This window comes from Anastrepha obliqua, chromosome 4, assembly GCF_027943255.1.
Source record: "Anastrepha obliqua isolate idAnaObli1 chromosome 4, idAnaObli1_1.0, whole genome shotgun sequence".
Taxonomy (NCBI): domain Eukaryota; kingdom Metazoa; phylum Arthropoda; class Insecta; order Diptera; family Tephritidae; genus Anastrepha; species Anastrepha obliqua.
Window position 1 is genome coordinate 55,068,608 of NC_072895.1, and position 22,369 is coordinate 55,090,976.

A 22,369-nucleotide genomic window follows, 5' to 3' on the forward strand; every position below is an offset into this window, starting at 1 on the left:
GAGAAAATCAGATAGAGCAATTTAACGATATAGGAATCATTTAAATTGTGAGTTATCTAAATATAATTAAAAAGAAATATACAATAATATCCCTTCAGTGCTAATACTCACATCAAGGCCTAGGCGAAAGTGGCCAAGTTGCAAGTACATCAACAACACCGAGCTACCACTACGAGCGCAGACAAAACCAAATCTGACACATTCCCTTCCCTGCCGCCCCTTTACGGTAGCAAGCTCACGCCTCACGCCAACAAGGCGTCCATTATGCGTCGTTCGCATACGAAAAGTTCACGCAGTGGAAGTTAATTGACCTTCAACTGAGGAAGAAGCAGCATTGGTGACATAGTTACACCACGATTTGTATTTCTAAAATTATAAAAAAAGGAGAAAAAGAAAAGAAACAAAAGAAAGAAATAAAAGCAAATAAAGGCAATTTCCACAAGCCAAGTTTTAATTCTCTATTCCGATTATGTACAACAACAGCAATTATGGAAAACTCACCATCGAACTCAATTGAAAAGCAAATTGATAATTTCCTGGAACATTTCAAGCGCAGCGCCTCTAAGGCCATGGAGGCCGACTGGTGTGGCAGTGGCTCGGCTTCTGCGGGCAGCGTTGGCAGTAATACGTCCAGCGGTCTGACCGCTGGTCTGGGTTTGAGCGCTGGCGGTGATAATCTATGCAGTGGCATTTTTAGTGGTAGCACTGCAAATGGCAGTGCTGTCAATCAATCGCCAATGCATCAACCACAACAGCAACAACCATTGCAGCATCCACTCTTGCAACGCACAAAGAGTCGTTCCAGTTGCTTGGATATTTCCGATTTATCAGGTTAGTTTGTATGTAAGGATTCATAATGGCGAGTTTGTTGTGGAATTGGCAGTGGAGGTCGACGTACATTTGGTAGACGCAAAAATGTTGTGTCTTAGGCCTTAAACAGTTTTTCAATGTATATACATTTGTAAATAAGCGTGCATTAATTTGGTATAAGCTATATGAAACACATCTCCAGAAATAGCTTCAGGTGTATAAATTTACAAGTAGAGGGTGGGCCAAATAAGACCTACTAATGTTAAGCACAAGTAACTTTTTTATTTTTTGACATATTTATTTTTCTCTTTTTGTAGGTTATAATTGAATTGTTGGAAATTTATTATGGAACTCTACCGAAAGACCACCAAAAACGACTACAATACGCTATTCGTTTTACACAATTAGCCACACAAATTGATTTTTTAAATAATGTTTTGATGTCGGATTAAGCGAATTTCCATTTAAATGGTTATGTCAACAAACAAAACTGTAGGGCAACAAGGGCCAAGGGCAACATACCAACATCAGTTGCACCCATCTAAATGTACTTTTTAGTGCGGTGTTATGGCCACTAGATTTATCGATCCATATTTCTTCGCAAATGAGGATGAAACGCCGGAATCGATTTCAGAAGCTTCTTGCAGAACACTGATTGAAAACTTTTTGCGGTCAATGGCGGAGCAGTATCCTAATTTGTGGTTTCAACAAGATGGAGCAACTGCGCCTACTGCTAGGTAAACTATGGATCTGCTGCCTGAAATTTTTGGCGAACGTCTGATTTCCAAAAACTCAGATTTCCCTTGGCCACCTCGTTCGCCAGATTTGACTGCACCCGACTTCTTTTTATGGGGATATTTAAAAGACAAAGTATATCCTAATAAACCAGAGACTATTAGACAGCTGAAGCAAAATATTCGAGACGAAATACTGAGCCTTCAACCAGAAACATTATGTGATGTAATGGAAACGCGCTAAAAAGAGCCTATCTTTGTATCGAGAAAAATGGGGGACATTTGTCTGATGTAATATTTCATACATAATTTCCATAAAATATATTCAATGTATAAAAACAATTAACCAAAATAAATGATTATTGCAAAAGTTATTTGTGTTTAGCATTAGTAGATCTTACTTGGCCCACCCTATACATTGCATTTAATAATAATTGACAATTTATTTGTTTCATATTTAATTTTAATATTTTTTTATGAAAATTTGGTTCATTTTCCTACAAACACCCAAATAAATTTAAATTCTCAAGTTCGTGTTAGTTTAAAGCAAATTTAAAATATAGTCATGGAAATTTCAAACTGTTTAATTCAACCAATATCCTAATTTTTTTATAAGGAAGAAACCACCCAACAAGTTAAAAAACTGTAAAAAATCAACGCTATTTCTGAGCCACGTAAAACTTACACGTAATATACCAAAATTCAATTGGCTATAACAGCATATGCGAAATTTTTCTCAAAATTATGACTAAAAAACGAAATTTTAAATAAGCTGATTAACTTTCGGGGGCAAAATTACGCTGATGCTAGTCTACATAGGTATTCAATGCTAACAGTCCAGCTTTGACTGTCTACTTAGAAGTTAGCACAGATCAAGCGAATAATATTGTCACTACGTGGTTCCCACGACAGTCGGTTCTACTTGACCAGAACGCCCCAGATTTATATACGGCCAAAGGCTCTCACTACAACAGCATTCCCTAAACGTTTATAGGGTATGTTTACGCTATAACGACAACTACAACAACAACTAGCGAATAGGTACGAATGATGAAATATTTACAAGATTTGGCCAATAACTATGGTGGAAAAGAAAATAGTGAGGGGAAATTCGGCTGCCACGTCACGGGGGAATTAGCAGCCGAGTTCTGCACGTTAATTTCACATGCACTCACACACTCGGGCCTGTCGTCGCCGTATTTCAGCTCTCTTCTGGTGCACTCCTGTAAGGAAGAACTCAAACGTCTCGAAAGTGCAATAAACATTTCCCTTATCTGGGTTCCTGGGCACAGGAATATAGAGAGAAATGAAATTGCCGATGAGCTTGCCAGGAAGGAGTCGACAGAACCGGTTTCAACTGTCCCCTTCTCAGACATCGGTGTCCCCTTGGCCGTTGTTAAAGGGAAACTACACAATTTCTTTCTAAAAAAGCGCAAGACTGATGGAGGTCTGTCTCATCGTGTGCTATTTCGAAAACACTATGGCCTCAATACAATAGAAACAGAACCCTTAAGGTGATGGGAATCCCCGCCATTCAATTTTCAAACTCTTGCGATGTTCACTGGTCACTGGGTGATCGGTACTCATGCGGAGAAACTTGGAATTCCCTACAACTCCTTTTGCGGAAGCTGTGACGATCCCGCAGAGAAAGAGACTGTGGAACTGTTTCTCTGCAAATGCCCGGCTCTGGCGGCTAGGCGCTAGAGATTCCTTAGCGTGCCCTGTGGGGATGACTTGAAGAAATTCTCCGGCCTAGATCACTTTTCTCTCCTTCACTATATCAACAACACTGGATGATTGTAGACCGTTTTTCGCTTCCCTAAATCTTTTCACAGGTAGTGGTCCACATTATGGTATCAAAACGGCACGTAAAAGCTACTTGAAGTCTACCTGGGATACTCTTGCCATCTTACCTAACTACCTACCACACACTCGTCCAATCAACGTTAGTTTTTTCGTAAAAAACCGCTTCGTGGCCCCAGTTACATCACTGAGAGCCAAATAACGGTATGTTATTGGCCACACCTTCACAATTCTTTAAAACTCTGCAGCGATTGTTCTGTTCTCTTGCCGATGAATACCGCCGAAGTATAGTGAAAAGAGTTCGGAAGGTGTGGCCAACTTCAAGCTGTTAACCGACACTCGGCGAAATTGACAGAATCAGCTGATTGGCTGACGTAACCGGGGTTATGGCAGCGGTTTGTTCACGAAAAAACTGAGATTGAGGTAGTGATATACGAAAAAAAATCAACACAGCCATTACTTTGTTGCCGCCGGAACAACGAAGAGTTGGACGAGTGTATTAAGAATATGTGTGAAATGAAAGGGCAGAATTCTGCTGCGAATCCTCGATGATATGAAATCCGAAGTTACTTTCATAATTTTGCTTCGGTTGGCCACACTTTGTAATCTATCATATTTTTGCAGAGGATCAAATGATATGCGACGAGTTTTATAAGTTAATAAGTAGCAAAAGGTACTTCGAATTAGTATATATGGGGGACCAAAGAAAACAAGCCGTCCTGAGAGACCTACCTTGGCTAGATGTGAATAAGTGGATACAATTCTAAGAAAAATGTCAACTGGCTGAATTTCTTGGTTTTGGTAGAAATGAAAATATTCTGCAGAATAATATAAGAAGACGAAGAATTATTAATAAATAAATCAGATTCAATCCTTTCCCTTCAATGAAATCTGAAGAAAAACCTCAGTACCCACAACAGTAGGTTCTACATTACCGGAGTGTCTCGGATTTGTATCCAGCCAAGGACTACCACTACGCATTCCACGTATATTTTCTGTATGTTAATGCGGTCACAACCATAACAACAATAGGAACCTCAGTACCAGTCATATGTATGGGTATAAAAAAAGTGTAACGAAATTCAACTTGATTTGCTATCCACGAAAAATTCCATAAACAGGAGAATCTGTAGATTTTATATTAGTTTTGGGAAAAACAAGTTCATTATTTTCTCTGTAGATATCTCGTAAGGTATCGATCAAACAATTTAAGGTTTATACTCGCTTTCAAGGTGACATTTTACAGTCAACCATGACGACTCTACTCTTTGCATTCGAACCCTGGGAGAGGTTGAATTTTCATTTATTCGAACTTTAGACTCGTTTTTCTCAAAACTATTATATTTTTCGAATTGGCGTACACGATAACTCAAAAAGTTCTCGGTAGAAAAATTCACCCCAAAATTCATTTTTTTGTAAGCATTTTATTCCGCGATTTTTTTTTCATTTTTTTAATTCATATAGAAATTATGGCATTAATAAACAAAAAAATTTTTTTTTATTCAGTATTGTATTGTGACGTTGATGCTACAATGCCCGCCGATTGAGAAGCCCCGGTGCGACCTTCCTGGAACAATTGAGTGTACATCCGCCATTTTAAATTATTAAAATAAAAAAAAAACTATATTATTTTAATGTATAAATAAACTGTATGCCAATTTTGAAAAAAATATATTAACTTCTTCATTTTAAATAATTTTAATGAAAATCAGGGCAAAGGGTGACTTTCGCCTTAACAAAAAAGTTCCATCAACAAAGAAAAAATGCGGTAAATTTTACAGTTTTTCTTTAATAAAGGCGAAAATGACATTTGCCTAAAAATTTTACGCAAAAACAATGAATTTGTTTTTTCCCAAAGCAATATAATAACTTTTCATACTTAGTTTTTCATTTTGTAATCAATTTAATTTTTTAAAAGACTACAAAATTCCAAAGCACTAAATTTCCAAAAAAAGTTCTAATTCGTAATATATATTGATTTAATGATATCAATACAGTGTAAATATCACGCGCAAGAGGATATAACCAACTATTGGAAAAATATTTTTTATTTTATTACTTTTATTTTTATTTTTAGCTTTCGCCAGGACAAATATAGATTTTTTATAGTATCCATTGCATATTCTTTATTTCATAGCAGGAAAAACCAGCTCCATACTTGTTTTACGTTTTTATGTTTTGGCCATTTAATTTTTATGGAGTTGTTCCCTTGAAAAAAAAACTTTGAACTATTAGCCACTAATGGACAACAAAAGCAAGGGGTATCATATACGGAAAACAAAAAAGTATTTATATACATCATTCAAGCCTTTCACTTCAATAAAATGTTTGTAAAATTAAATACGAAGTGGATGAGGAGCCATCAGGTACATAAGTGTAATGCGCAACCGGAATGTTCATGTATTTAAAAAATGTGCATCTTGGAAGTTGCAGTTTCTCTTTTATCAGAGTTTTTTATTTTTATTCAACGGATGTTACAGTTAGACGACTTTGGTTTTTTGAATATAAAATATAAATTAAATTAAATTAAATCAAAGAAAAACACAATTTTTTTGATGTTGACGATAATATCCATTTTATTTGGTTCAAGTAGATTTGTTGACATCACTTTTTGAATATGACATCTCTCAAATGGCCGCCTTGAGCCTGTACGGCGTATTGTGGCCGTTTTGCAGCATTTTTCATAGTTTTAGGTAACATTTCGGCTGGAATAGCGGCTATTTCCTCACGGATGTTGTTCTTGAGCTCTTCTGTGGTCTTTGGCTTGTTAATATAAACCTTTGATTTTAAATATCCCCACAAGAAGAAGTCAGGTGGCGTTAAATCGGGCGAACGCGGTGGCCATTTTTCGACATCAAACGACGAGGAAACAATTTCTTCAAAAAATCGATTGTGGTGCGAGCTGTGTGTGGTAGAGGGTCATCTTATTGAAACCAGAACTGCCTCATACGCTTTCGACGAATAATTGGCATAACAAAAGTGGGTATCATATCGCGATATCGCTCCTGATTGACGGTAACAGCTTGACCGTCTTCATTTTCGAAGAAAATGGCACAATAATCGTTTTCGCACTAACGCCGCACCAAACAATGACTTTGTCGTCGTAAAGAGGCACCTCTTAAATTTCGTGAGGATTTTCAGTGGCGTAAATACGGCAATTTTGCTTGTTTACCGTCCCATTCAATAAGAAATGAGCCTCATCCGACATGATGATTTTGTTCTTCTTCTTCTTCTTGTGACTTCTTTTGTTGAATGTAAATTTCAACAATTTGGGAGCGCTTGCGTGGCGTTTACTGTTCCATGGTAAAAATCTGCCTGGACTGACGCTTCCAACGCGGTATGTCATTAAGCGATCTGACGTCTCTGTCAAAAGATACAGGGTTACCAGATGGGTCCGTCGAATATCGGCAACCCTGTATAAGCGAGTTGTGCGAAGTGTAGTTAGACACTCGGCTTGTGTAGACTTCACCGGATAATTAAATTATAAAATAAATGGTATAATATAAGTCCGGAATGGAATAAAGATTAGTTTATTAAAAACAAAGGTCAATGCTAGTTACACATTTTGGTATCGAAATTTGAAACTGAAATTTGAATAGGTCGAACCAAGGAGCACCAAGAGATTCAGGCTAAAAAGCCCATAGTATTTAAAGCTCTGGAAAGAGAGTAGATAATCAAGGAGGAAAGGAGAAAAGAATAAGAGAAAGAGATAGGAAAGAATAGAGACGGAGACAAAGGCATTTAGTCCTGTGAGAATTTTTGTATCACTCAGCGAATTTTTAACTTCGCTCTTGGAGGTATTTTTCCACATTTGCACAAGAACAAAGTGCTGCTGCGGCACGTGATTGCCGCCTTGATAAAAGCCGTTGGCAATCAAATGGCGCTAAGTCATGGGAATAGGTCACTTAGTGCAGTGCTTCCTAGTTATGCTCTACTACTGTTGCCTTGGTACGTATTGCTTATTGTGATCGTGTATTTTCATCAAAGCAAATAACTTCGTGTTTTTCTTGATATGATGTGATATGCTGAACATGAATATGCTGTTTTTTAAGAAATCTCATGCGAGATTACAAAATTTCGAAAAGTAATACTGATCGCAACCGCCATAGCTGAATGAGTTGGTGCATGGCTACCATTCGGGATTCCATAGGTTCGAATCTCCGTACATGAAACAGCAAATTTATAGAAAAAGTTGTTTCTAATTGCGGTCGCCCCTCGGTAGACAACGGCAAGCCTCCGAGTTTGTTTCTGCGATGAAAAAGCTCCTCATAAAAATATCTGACGTTCGGAGTCGTCTTAAAGCTGTAGGTATCTCCATTTGTGGAACAACATCAAAAAACGCACGCCACAAATTGAAGGAGAAGCTCAGCCAAACACCTAAAAGAAGCGCCAATTATTTATTTTTAATTTTTAATTCTTCCCGCATATCGTAGTTTGAAGGCACAAAACTCTAGCACAGTAAAGTAATTGCATTGTAATCGGTGTTATTCACAAAGGTCAAAATTACAAAACCACGCGGTTAATACAGTACAGATTTAAGGTGGCGCGATATTAAATATCAAATTTAGTTTTTGAATAACTGTTTTACTTTACTTTTCACCTTTATGCGCTCCACTCCTTGTATGTTTGCATACTGCAGCTGCCAATGTTTCCATGGTATGATTAACATACGACGTCACTTGCAAAAATTCTAAATCTTCCGATAAAAAAATAAAAAATAAATAATTGGCGCGTACACTTCTTTTAGGTGTTTGGCCGAGCTCCTCCTCCTATTTGTGGTGTGCGTCTTGATGTTATTCCACAAATGGAGGGACCTACAGTTTCAAGCCGACTCCGAACGGCAGATATTTTTATGAGGAGCTTTTTCATGACAGAAATACACTCGGAGGTTTGCCATTGCCTGCCGAGGGGCGACCACTATTAGAAAAATGTTTTTATTAATTTTGCTTTCACTGAGATTCGAACCAATGACCTCTCTGTGAATTCCGAATGGTAACCACGCACCAACTCATTCGGCTACGGCGGCCGCCCCGATAGGGTGATTAATTTTGCGCCACATTGTAGCTGGTCATCTATGTGGGAAATCTGGTTTTATGGGTATACATCTGGTAATTATTTTGAAAGTTGGATTTTTTCTTTTTTAATTCAAAGGAACTTTTCTGCCTTCACACGTTAAGCGGTCTGAAAGTACAAATTCTAGAGCTACACTGCATGCGCGGTTGGAGAGGACTAGATTCTAAGACGTATCTTTGTCACTCGTGTTGTCAGTGTGATACACGCTGCATTTCGATAGCTCTAAATAGATCTAAACAGCTCGTTTAATTAATATATAGTTTGAAATCACACTTTCAAAGAATTTCCTTCAATAAAACTAGCTGTGCATTGAACGCTTCAAGACTAGTTGCACCGTAACACCATCAGCGTTCAATTCCTGAAATATCTGGCGCAATTTGCAAATTTTCCGCTACTTAGTTGAACAATTAACTCTTAACCATTTGAATTCCCTACAGAGCCTGTGCACAACCACAGCTGAGGGCGCAAAATAAGCTCAAAGGATACCGGAAACAGCTTGAAGACAATTGTCTTCGTTAAGCGGTTAAGCCGCACTGTCAGCAAATATGCTGATACACATTTTTTCCGTTGCTTTCTTTGCATTTTTCACATTTATAAATTTGTGTATGCCATACGAGACCACCAACATGACGCCAACGCGTACCAATTGACAACCAAACGTCTTAAATGACTGCTGATGGGAGGGCCGTACATTCTGCCACTACAAACTGTGGGTGGCTTTAGGTATTGATTTTTTGTTGTTAGTTCTTTAAGAAAAGTTGTCAAGGGCTGTGGCAAACTTGAAGTTACGCAAACGAAGAACTTTCTGCAGCGTTAAAGGGTAACGAATTAACTTCCCGAAGGAGTGCCATTCAGGCATGCAGTGGCATTAAAGCAGATTATTGTGGGTGTAGAAGAGAGTAGCAGCGACGAGCCATTCACTGCGAGTTATTGGCCTTTAGTGACTATAATTAAGTACATTTAGCAGTGGTTTGTTTTCAAGAAAAGAACCAAGGAAAGGTGTTTGACTTTTGCTAAGGGCGAAATCTTTTTCAATATATATATATATATATATAAATAGTGCATCTGTTATATTGCCATATACAACTACGAGTATATGAAAACTTTTTTAAGCTAATATCAAGAAGAGAAGAAAATGCCATAAAATACGTTGGACCACTTTTTCTGTTTTATTGGTTGACATGGTTTATGTGCTTAATGTGCATGTGCATGCACTTACATATGAATGTAGATGGATGGTGGTGATGTCGTTTGGGCCGACAGGGCGTATGAGTGCGTATGGTTGCTGGAAATGCAATTAAAAAATCAGACGTTCGCTTTCGCGCTTCACTTGCTCATTCATTGTACGCTTTAGTGCTTTTGCTAACTGCGTATACACGTTACGGCCTCTATTCCAGTTTTATTTTTCTGTTTTCTTTGCTTGCGTGAACATTTCGGTACTAAATGCAAATCTTCTAACAAACATGCAACAACAAACATAGATACAATTGTGATTACATAATTAAGTCACTATATGTTTTCACGATATTTGTAATATTTTTCATGCTACATTTTTTGCGTAATTTTTTTAAATAATAGTTCATTTTATAACAGTAATCTTATAAAGAAAAGTTCCAAATATCGTACAAAAAATTAACAAATTTGAGAAAAAATTTATCAAAAAAATTTGAACTTATGAATCGAAATTTTTAGAAAAGCTATGGGTATATAGCTTAATAGTCCATTAAATTTTAGTATAAAGTGTAAGTTTGAAGACCCTCAAAAATCGAGTGGATGTTTGACCATTTTTTCCGTACGACTTTGAAAAATTTTTGTCATGCATGGCTTTTATACTAAAAAAACTCTGCGGCTTTTGTTATAGAACGAATTATATATAATATATTTTTTTTTAATTTTACGAAAAACTTTGTGATGATTACTAAAAATTGTTAAAAAATAAAGAGGCTTAATTATGTTAGCACAAGTGTAGAGAGAGAGAGAGGGACAAGCCCAGCGAACGAATTTGTAGCCACTTTTTGAGTAGACAGCAAAATGAATTTCTTGTGAAAGAAAATGTAAAATACTGATTGCGGAAAAAAAAAAGTTTTAAATAAACGCCAGTTACTTTACTTTTGATATATGAAAAACCCGATAGAGTCATCAGCAAAAATAAATTAATAAAAATCAAAGCGAATTTTTAGCCGCTTAAAACTTGCATTTGTTTTACTAAAATTTAATGAACTTAACCACTGAGAAATTTTCTGGAAATTCAGTTTCTAAAATTCAAAATTTACATAAAGGAAAATTCATAGAATTTTTCTAAATTTTAGTTAAAGCATAAAATATATATATTTTTCTAATAATAAAAACTCTAACTCGAAAAACATTAAAAATATTAAAAAAAAAAATCGTCACGCATTCAATTATGCTCGCCAGTGTGTTCGCGTATTTTCTAGGGAGCTACGTTTTTCCGTTTATCTAATTGTGTGTACGTGTGTGTGTAGCAAAGCGCATTTTTTGTAGTTTCATAAATCGTCTCATATGCTTGAGTGTAGGTTTGTTTGTGTTTATGTGTGTGTGGATGTACTTATGTTGACAGCGTCGCAGTTGCACTTCAATGGGCGCTCTTGCAGGGCAGCTATGTCTGTTTATATGTAGTTATGTACCCACGAATGCACTCGTTTTAGTACATTGTATGTGTTTTGCCTTTCACGTGCAATTTTCATCACTTGTTCTCTCTTCTTTCACTACCTCCTTTTGTGCTTCATTTGTCGTCTTAGCCTTTCTGTCGCCCGCTCAACCCCTGCTGCTCTGGATTTACCTGCAAGCATAGCAGCGTTTCTCCCCTTGCCACTTCTTATTGTGGGCGTCTGCGTTAGCATTTTACAATAGCTTTCCAAATGTTTCCGTTTCGGTTTGTTGCCTGCCAGGCTTTTTCGCCACATACATTCATACCTACATACTTTGTAATAATTTCTGTATTTTTCTCTTTATAATTTTTCTATCTACTTCTTTCATCTCTTGGCTGCCTTTGAAGTGTATTGCTTTCAAAGCATTTGTGTCTGCAATAATCAACTAAACGACCTTGAGCTATCTCAGCAACTGTGCTAAAAAAGCAAAGCTACAGCTGAGTGACATGTTTACAAAAGAGTAGAGATATGGAGATTTATGAATTTGTTTTTGTAAGTCACGTTCAAGCACAGAAGAAATATGAAACTGCCTACTTAAAATGATTAAAATAGAAATTTAGTAATAGTTGAAAAGTTTTTAGCCCGAATGGTGCGCTTCTGACCATTGTTCGTCAAATGTATTACCCCATGGCTTTATTGTCCCTCAAAAAGGTGGTTATGAAATAATTTCGGTGGCGCGCATACGGAAATTGGGCAGTAATGTGCTATCTCAGCAAACAAAAATCTGTTTTTATCAGCCTCTCATCAAGCCTACCCATTCTTAGGCGCAACAGTTTGAATAATAAAAATATTCGATAAAGTCGCAATTAGAGTGTTCAAGAGAAGGATTCGGCGGATGATTTGTAGACCTTTGCAACTGGACGACGGCGACAGCACTAGTTTATAATAGATAAATGTATACAAAATTCCCTTTTGTTTGTGGTATGGGTCCGATATGAAAAAAATATGTAGATCTCAGTAACACAGGGTTGCAAAACCAAACAAAAATTTCAGTAATCTCGTAGAGGTCGTTGATCTGGTCGAGTCTTGTTTTTCTTGTTCACTCCACTCGGGAGCATAGGACCTTGACAAAACTCAGTCGTGCGTTGGTTTAGTTAATCTGTTTTATGATACTTTCTGGCAGGGTAGGTGATTAGCCTGCCGCTACCTGGTCGGGCAGTACACGCTCGTGCTCGAAAATTCTCAATGTACTCATGTTAAACCAAGTTGGCATGACCTCATCTACAAATCAAGGTTTAGCACCTTTAATTTTTTAGCAATCCTAAATTTTAATATATTTTTAAAAAGAAAAATATTCTAGTTTGAATAATTGGAACAAATACAAATAATAAATTTATCTAAATAAATAAATTTATATGTAAATAATATATAGAAAAATATATATTCTATGTAGAAACAGCAAAAATGTAAGATATGCATAAATGAAAAAAAAATCTGAAAGTAAATATCAAAGTTCTTCGCATTATTCGCCACTTGTTTGGTCAATGTCAGGTATCAAAACCGAGAAGTGAACTAACAACACATCTGAAAATTCCAAGAAGAGTAATGAAAATGCATGCATATATCTATGCACGTTGTAGACGGAGGCAAATAATATTCCTTTTCTGCCGAATCTCACAGATAATTTATTATTAGGTTTTTTAATGAAATCATACATTTTTTTCGAGATAACTCCTTCTATGGGCGAACTGGTCGGCCATTTAATGCTACTAAGTCTTCATTTGCCCTATTCGCCTAAATCAATAAACAATCATCACCGCAAGTAGTTTTAAGAATATGGTGCGTTTTGGTAAAGTATTTGCTAAGTCTAACAAATTGCTGCCTTTTGTTTGAAATTAATTTTTCGACTACAGTACAAAACAAACTAGCAAAGTTAACGCAATAACTTAAGTTATTTACATCCAAATGTACAAAGCATTGCAACGCTGGACTGTAAATCGCATTAAAAAATTTTCAAAAGATTTTTTAATGTGGTTTATATTTTGTATGGAGGATGTAGAAAGCCAACAACAATAAACGAAGCAAAACAAATAGACAAACAAATTGTTAAATAAATAAATTTGTTCTTTAAAAAGCTCTCAAACAAAACGAACGCATATTTGCCCACCCTCCACTATATCGTAGGAGTGCGATTGCTTCTCATATATAATACATCCTTTTACAAAATCATAAACATCCCACTACTGTTTTTTCTAACAAATACAGTTCACATTACAACAAAAACCATGTAACGCAAATTACAAACTTTGTGCAAATATTTTCGAAATTTATTGAAAATTTCTTCAAAACTTTCAACTTTTAAACTAGAATTTGTAGAATTTTTCTGGTAATGCAATCATACAGCCCAAGGAATTTTAGTATAAGAAAGTCGAAGTTTCAAGTGACTATAAAATAAATATAAATACTTTTGATTTTTGATAATTTTTGCTTTTTTGGTTGACGGTGCTTGGCTTTTCAAGCTTTCAAAATTCAGCACAGAAATAGTCAGCTGGTTTTGATATTCACACCACCAGATAGCAAAAACAAAATGCACGTAAATTTTGCTTGTTCTACTATTACCACCTAATATATATAAATTCGCCTTAACTTTTCCGGGCCCCGGTGATTGCTATCCTTAACACCTCTGGTAGCTAAGCCAATGCGTCTTGCCCTTAAATATGAAAAACATTAAAAAATTTGAATTGAATGCAAAAATTAAACAAAAATCAAAAATCAAAAAAATTAAAATTCTCGTAATTATTCTTGAAAATTTAGCTTTCTACCAATCTTACACTTATCAACTATGCTAAATATATTTTCAAATTCTAGAAACATTTTCTTGCTCATTTCAAAGCTAAAAATTTTGAATATTTTGTTCATTCACTTCTTCACGATTTTATGTTTTAGTGTCAGGATACAGAGCGTAAAGAAAATCTTGAGCTACAGCTTTCTTAAGTCACTTACATGTAAGCTTTTACGTTATTTCCATTGGAGCTCAAAGTGCAATCAGGTTAAAGGAGGTTGGCCTCTGGAGGCAATCTCTCAAGGGACATGGTAGCATTTTCGGGTAGTTAACACTGTATTTCTCCGCACCTTCGAACAGATCTCTCTATCCACAAATAGGCAAGATTGGATCGAGGGGAAAATCTACACTGAAGCTTGCCCCTCTGTCTTCACTGACGATTCCAAGATGAAACGGGAGTCGGAGCAGGGGTTTTCTCTAAATCAGCCAATTTATCTATCTCCCTTAAACTGCCGAATACTGCTAGTGTTTTTTCAAGCAGAAGTCTTTGCGAACCTGCAGGCATGCAAAATGCTTAGTGAACGCGGGAGAGAGGAAGATATTAACATTTTCTCCGATAGTCAAGCCGCTATCAACGCCATGGAACAGAACGAAACTAGTAAACACCTGTAAGGAGGAGATCAAATCTCTTGAGTTTGCGGGTAACATTTCTCTAATCTGGGATCCTGGACATAGGAACATAGAGGGAAATGAAATTGCTGATGAGCTTGCCAGGAAGGGGACTGAATTGGCCTCAGAGACCTCCTAGCGGATATTGGCATCCCGCTGACAGTTGTTAAAAGCGAACTGCACAAGTTATTTCTCAGGAAAGCGCAGAAAAGATGGAGCTCCTTTTTTTCATGTGTTATTTCGAAAACCCAATTTACAGAGGACTCTGAAAGTCCTTTGAACTCCTCGCCTTTCAATTTCCAAACTTGTAGCTGTGTCTACCGGTCACTAAACGATCAGCACTCACGCGGAAATGTTATGGTTACCATTTAACCTCCACTGCAGAAGCTGTGCAGACATTTCAGAGAAGGAGACTATTGAGCACTTTCTCTGTAAATGTTCGGGTTTGGCAGCTAGACGATTAAGATCACTGGTTGCTCCTTTCTTCGACAACCTAGGGCAGTGAGCCAACCTAAATCTCATCAATCCTCTCCATTACATAAACAACTCTGGCTGGCTATAGATATTTGCCTGTTGGAGGTCTCATAATAGTATCAAAACGGCGCTTTAGTGCTACTTGAGGAGTGCTAGACTGGCACTTCATTCATTTCACCTACATACATACCTACATGTAAGCTCGTGAGAAAAATTGGCGTAAACTTATTGAATCTACAATTGTTAGTATTGGTAGTGTTTTAGAGCTCTAAAAGTTGATTTCCAAATATCTCAATATTATCTGGAGTCTTTTATTAAACCAGAAGTAAAAAATTAAGTAGAAAAAATCGACTAGAAGATCAAAGCCCCAGAAGAGCATTCTGATTAAATAGCATAGAAAGATGCTCAGCAAGCAATTCCTGCTTGGTTTCTACCACAGGAACACCCCCTGCAGGCACTGGTTGGAGGCTGAGCTACCTCTAAGGAGAGTCAAACGAAATATCTTCAAATGTATAGTCGAGATCCAGGTTCAAACATAGCTACACCTACTGGACCAGACAGTTTACAGAGCACTAAACGATATTCAACGGCAGTCTTTTACCACCATCTGAGCCCCGAATGCGGGCATCGGAGTTCAACCACCACCCATCGCGAATAGTTTCCGCTACTTCGTGAGACGCACGTCATTTTGACCCACTTACGTTCAGGATATTATAGCAGAGTAAACTCTTATCTATCCAGAATCGACCCCACCGTGCTCAACACATTGCAGACACCTGAAGATACCACACACTATACTAACAACCTATTCGCATGCCCTCTTCCCCTTTTCCCCTTGTGGACTCAACTTGTCGAAACATGTTTCCTGAGCCTACCGTTAAAGGAAATATGAAGATGATGGTGGCCGATGGTACAACAATAACAATATAGCCTCAGTTATTTCAGCCTTTGCCATATCAATCAACAAGTTATGAATTTTCTGGCACCTGCAAATCCGCATATATTATTTGCACTGCCTTCATACAAAAACAAAATTCGGATACTAATATTTGAAGCAATAAATAGAAATGTACACTCATACATGGATTATTCCAATTGTAGGCCAAATGCACTTTACGAGTCTTTATACAGGGCCCGCCATCTATCGTTACGGATTTGAACTAGGTATTATTTGAAGAATGGTAACACTTAGCTGTCATCTGATTTGACAGAAAATTAGTTTTATTCTTCCGCTGAACGAAAATGGTTGTATATACGCTCAAAGGACCGACCACCCAATGCGTTTTCGCTTCGCTTCATGGGTTTGGGATCGACTTGAAGAAGATGAAGACTTTTACCGAAAAATCATCTTTTCGGATGAAGCTCATTTCCATCTCGGCGGGTATGTTAACAAGCAAAATTGCCGCATTTGGGGATCAGAAAACCCGCACGCACTCGAAGAAAAGCCGATGCATTCACAACGTGTCACTGTTTGGTGCGGATTTTAGTCGAGAGGCATCATTGGCCCATTTTTCTTCGAAAATGAGCGAGGAAGTTACGGCCAACCGTTAATGGAGAGCGTTACTGGGCCATGTTGAACGAATATTTGAGAAATACGAGAAATTGAAGAGGAGGATATTGGTGGCATTTGGTTCCAACAAGATGGCGCTACTTGCCACACAGCGAATGCTACGATCAATCTTTTGCCCACTGTCTTCGAATATCGTATTATCAGCCGAAATTCTGATATCGTTTGGCCGCCTCGGAGCTGCGATTTGACGCCGTTGGATTATTATCTTTAGGGTGCCGTCAAAGACCAGTGTTATGCCAACAAACCAGCAACAATTGATGCACGTAAGACCAACATACGCGATGTCATAGCTGAAATACAGCCGCATACAATCGAAAATGTGTTGAAAAATTGGACCGATCGTATGGGATGGTGCATGGCTAGCCGAGGCAGCCATATGAATGAAGTTGTGTTCCATCATTAACCGGAAGGATTGCACTTCAAAATAAAAAAAACAATTTGGAAAAATATTGAGTAGTTTCTTTTTTATAGCATTTTTAATTCCGTAAAGTTATATGGCGGACCCTTCATTTACGTAGTTTCGTGCAATGCTGAAATTTAATTTTAATGAAATCTACACGTAATTTGCCAAGTACTACTTTGATTTTGGCTTCACTTTCCAGAATACTTCTCCACATCCAAACGAAAACATTACAATAATTGTGTAGATTTCGCATCTTATTTAGTACCACAACTACACTCATACATGCGAGGTACTTCTACACCTGCCGGCGAACAACCAAAGAAAAGAAAAGAATCAAGTCAGGGCATCGAACAGCGAGGAAAAGCAATAACATGCAATTGCTGCTGCTGCTGCTGCTAAAAATATGCTTGCCAATGTTGTAAGTTGCTCACTTGTTTTGCAGATACTCCACCTCATGCTGAGATACTTAAGCACTATTGCGGAAATGCACATCGAACACGCAATCTTTGGGTAAACAAAGCCAACTGAGACGCCAAAAATACTGGCAGGCGGAAAATTTTGGCAGCTAATGCCTACTTTACGAGCTAAATGTGATGAAAAATGGCTGTTCTGCAAGTGGAAAGCGAAAAAGATGGGAAAATTACAAATATACTTTTACAGCAGCAACGCAACAATGAAAGGATGGGAAGTAATGCAGCAAATTTATGCTCACTTCATTTCGTAAATGTTTTTTTGGCCTATAAATGTCAGACGAAATGAACTGGTTTTTGATGGTACATTATTTTGATTATAACTTTTGATGCTGGTATTAGTTTAAGAAGTGAAAAAAAGTGTATTTTAATTAACTAGAGCATGAAATAAATGCTAAGAGGGACAATACAAATATGAAAAGGAGGAAAATATGCAATGACATTTTGAAGTAATTATGCTAAGTAGAAAATAGCCACAAAAAACGGAAAGCTAGAGTTTTTAATAATGCAAGATAAATTGTATGAATGGTGCACTGAATGGAATATTTGTTTGGTTTCCTGGAATATCAATGAGAAAATCGATATCTGTGTCTTCTTCAAGCTATTTAGAATTACAAGAGTTAGGAATTCATCATCATCATTGTTTGCTAAACCACCCGCTCCGGGTCCTGGATTGCTGTAACATTTGTCTACAGTTCGATTCCCCCGCTTGAGTTCTTCAACAACGTATGCCATATCTAGTTTGTTTATTGTTTTGTGTGTACGGCGATTTTCTGTTATCGAAAAAAATTAATCGAAGAAGTTGCATCAAATTTTGTGTAAAAAATGGAATTAAGTGCTCAAAAACACTTGAAATGTTGACAGTGGCATATGGTGAGAGCACTCTGAGCACTCTTACCAGCTTTTCACAGAAGATCGAGAGGCACATCAACAACCGATGAACATGTTGAGAAAGTGAAGAAAATTGGAGTGAAGAATTATGGAGAATCGTCGAGAATGGTGAGGATGCCGTCGTATTGGTTGTCTCATGCCATGCAATCTTTTCGAAAATTTTGGGCATGAAGCGTGTGGCAGCAAAGTTCGTTCTAAAAATGCTAAATTTTGACCAAAAACTACGTCGCATGAGCATCGCTCAGGAATTGTCAACGATGATCCAGATTTGCTTAAAAGCGTCATAACTGGTGACGAATCATGGGGTGCCTTTTATATGTCGCGATTAGAGAACAAAAACAAATTTTAATCATCGAAAATCACTTTATTGTTTTTCAAAATATTCTCCATGAAGAACTATACACTTTTGCATGCGTTTGAACCAATTGTCGAAGCACTTTTGCCATTCTGAATGAGGTACCTCCAAAACATGCATTCGGAATGCCGCAACCGCTTCTTCAGGTGTCAAAAAACGTTGACCTCTCAGTTTGTTTTCTACGTACGGGAATAAAAAGAAGTCATTCGGTGCCAAGTTAGGACTATACGGCGGATGACCCATTAATTCGATGTTTTGGGTGCTCAAAAATGCAGTTGTTTGAGCCGATGTGTGAGAGCTCGCATTGTCTTGGTGAAGAGTGATCCGTCTTTGGCGGTTGGTTTTCCTAATTTCTTGGAAGACAACTGGCAAACAAATGGTTGTGTACATCTCAGAATTTACTGTTCTGAGTTGTTCTAGTGGAATGGTTGCGATATGCCCAGTTTTTCCGAAAAAACAGGCGACCATATGCTTGGAAGTGCTTCGTGCGCGTACAACTTTTGCTGGATTTGGCTCATCTTGAAACACCCATACAGTCGACTGTTGTTAACCTTCGGGCTCATACGCGTAAATCCATGATTCATCACCTGTCACGATGTCATAGACGTGTTTCGCAGCCCCGCGATCGTATTTTTTGAGCATTTCCTTCGACCAATCGGCACGAGCCTTTTTTTGAGCGATTGACAAATTGTGTGGGATCCAACGCGAACAAATTTTTTTGACAGTCAAATATTTATGCAATATTGAATGTATACTGGTCCCACTAATGCCTAAGATTGTCTCAATCTCACGATAGGTCACATGACGATCTTGCAATATCAGTTCGCGGACAGCATCAATGGTTTTCGGAACAACAACTGATTTTGGACGACCTTCACGAAATTCGTCTTGGAGTGAACTACGACCACGATTGAATTCACCATACCATCGATAAACACTGGTCCTTGATGGAGCTTCATCGCCAAAAAATGAATTAAGTTCGTCCATGCAATGTTGCTGAGTTAATCCACGTCGAAAGTTGTAAAAAATACTCGCACGAAAATGTTCACGATTTAATTCCATTTTTGGACCGAGATGAATCTTTTAAGTTACTGTAAACAACACAAATAGCGCTGGTATTTCAAAACATTCTGAGTACGTGAAAGCCAAAAAATGTCAAACTTTGCGATACAACTGTCAGTTGCCAGATTGCAACACCAGGGTTGCCAAATCCTGACATATAAAAGGCACCCCTCGTATGTGGTTATGACATCGAAACCAAAGCCCAATCGTCCTAATGGAAGATCCCAGGAGAGCCAAGAGTCGATAGCAGAAAATTGCCGAATACGCAAAACACTTGCCTTAGTTATGCCTCTCACAAAAAAACTAAGCATGCTATATTGCTGAAACCATGAAAATATCTTCGACACGAGTTTACCAACAAACGAAAATTAATAATTGAATATCGAATGCACGTAGTCCGCGAAATTCGAAAATTCACTTTATTTTTTTAACAAACCTCGTATGTAGCTTTTACAGTATCGGCACCATAAGCCGCATTCATAATTTCAGCGGCCTGGGTTGCATTTTCGCCTTGATCAAAGAAAACTAGTAAAATGTACCGAATTTTCTCTTTGTTGACCTTCATTGTTACCAATTGTTAACCAATCGGTTAATATATTACCATAACCTAAGGATGGCTCAAAGCTCAGCCCCTAGATGGCCCACCCTGTATAAACGCCTTTCTATGTATATATACTATTTTTATCTCATACTTAGATAATTTATGACTGATGATGGCATGCAAAAATAACCTGCCAAATATGAGAGAAACATATTTGTATAATTTTCATTAGTAGGTGCAGCCCGCAAATGGCACTCAACTCCATCAATATGCCTGGTAAATTAATTAGTTAAAAGGTTTGTAGGTGGCCACTTCAAAGAGTGAGATATTGAGGAATTTATCAATGAGATATAAAAAATATAGTAGAACTGATATCACCATACGAGTGTGCAAAACTATTACCTTTTTTATTTACATTTGTACATACATATGCACATAAGTACTTTTCTATCTGAATATTGACTTCTTTTATGAAGAATAGAGAACAAAAGGTCACTACTGGCGATAAAAAAGCTGAAGTTGGAGTAAAAGATTCTTTGCTTTTGCGTTTCTTTTTATTGGCAGCCATGGAAAATGTGTGCAACCGCAGCTATTGCGGCTCCCCTTTTATCACAATAGAATATTTGTTTTTGCTTTGCCCCAGTTAGCAGCAGCAGTTGCATTTTATTTGTTTGCCGCCAGAGCAGTTCCAGAAACATAAAAAACCATTTAACTGATATGAGCTCAAATCAAATGAAACTCGTTCTTGCCGGTCCATATTCACAAATGTATATCTCTGCATTATGTGTACGTATATTTGTGCATACTCCTTTGTAGTTCTTACTAAGTACTACATCTAGATTCTTTTCGTGTGCATTTAGTTGCAATGGCACATTTCTTCTGTCAGACTTTTATACTTCTTTTCATTTTTGTAGAGCGCTTGTATAGACTGAGTGGCGTCACTGAAAAGGGCAAAGCACTATGTAGCACACGAGTATGAGCGGGCACGGTGTATGCGTTTTTATGTGGTGAATTCATACAAATATGAGTGGGTGGTACATGGTTGGCGCTTAGGAATAAGCTTACTTGCAAACCTAAAATATATGTGTGTATGCATGTATATATGTTTAAATGCTTGTAAAAATGCAAATGAGTCATGCTTTCTTAAGCCCTTTGAATTTATTCGCATATTCTGTGCCTACCTGTACTCACTGGCTTTGAAACTCATTCGTGAATGTGGCCGCTTATGTTTTCAGCTGTCTGCCGTTGCCATACATACTACATATAGTACCTTGGAGTGTGGAGAGCCGGTTTAGTTATGATTCATTCAAGGATGCATCATCATTCACATGGATACTTCAACATCAACAAGAATACTGCAACATAATTAGGTATTTATGTGAGTGTGTACGTATGCATCCTTAAGTAGGTCCCTATGCAAATTATCATAGTCCGAAGTATCCCGATTCGCTTTGTTAAGCTTAGTTAAGATTTTGTGGTGGTGGTGAGTGGACTCATGGCAATTATGCGCTATACAAATTTACTAACACTAAATGAAAGAGTTTCTCGGACTAAAGGTTTACGAACCATGCACTACGATTTTTTTATATTTTTTTTATATTGTCGGGTAAATTATTGCTCTTAACAGCCCTCTGCTATTCACTGCGAGTTACAGAATGAAACTGGATATGGGTGTCATATATCTAGATTCCTACATCGACTGAAATTCTAACCACAAGCTTCACTGTGTACTTTCCCTAGCAGCCGGCTGTTGTCTGTTCACTATAATTTCCTCATTGCACTCGTACTTAAATGAATTAGGATACACTGCGTCTGCCGAGTAACCAACGTTTCGGTGCGTAGTTGTTACCAAGGTCAGTACTTCTCATTCTATCTGGTTTTCAGTGGACATCACGGCAGGCACTATGCTCTTAACAGGGGTTGAAACAAAAAAAAAATGTATTCATATATCACGAGGGAGACCTTTATTCACCAAAGTTCGCGGGAAGAAGTTAAATTTTCGACTACACCTAAAATAGCGAAAAACTAGTAGTCATAAATAAGGATATTAAACTCGAACTGATTTGGGATCACCAGGGCTAATGAGAGGTGGCAAAACTAAATCAGTTTTCCAAATATTTCCG

General features: G+C 37.5%; 1 protein-coding gene across 2 annotated transcripts in view; it reads left to right on the forward strand.

The window, feature by feature from the left end:
- The first annotated feature begins 388 nt into the window (after nucleotides 1-388).
- Nucleotides 389-22,369, forward strand: part of LOC129246350 (guanine nucleotide exchange factor DBS) — a 238,453-nt gene continuing 216,472 nt past the window's right edge. Inside the window, exon 1 of one of the 2 annotated variants that reach the window (XM_054885104.1) lies at nucleotides 389-831. In XM_054885104.1, the coding sequence (XP_054741079.1) occupies nucleotides 489-831 (343 nt within the window). In that variant the 5' untranslated portion in view covers nucleotides 389-488. The remainder of the gene's footprint in view (nucleotides 832-22,369) is intronic. The other variant, XM_054885105.1, reaches the window with a different exon arrangement.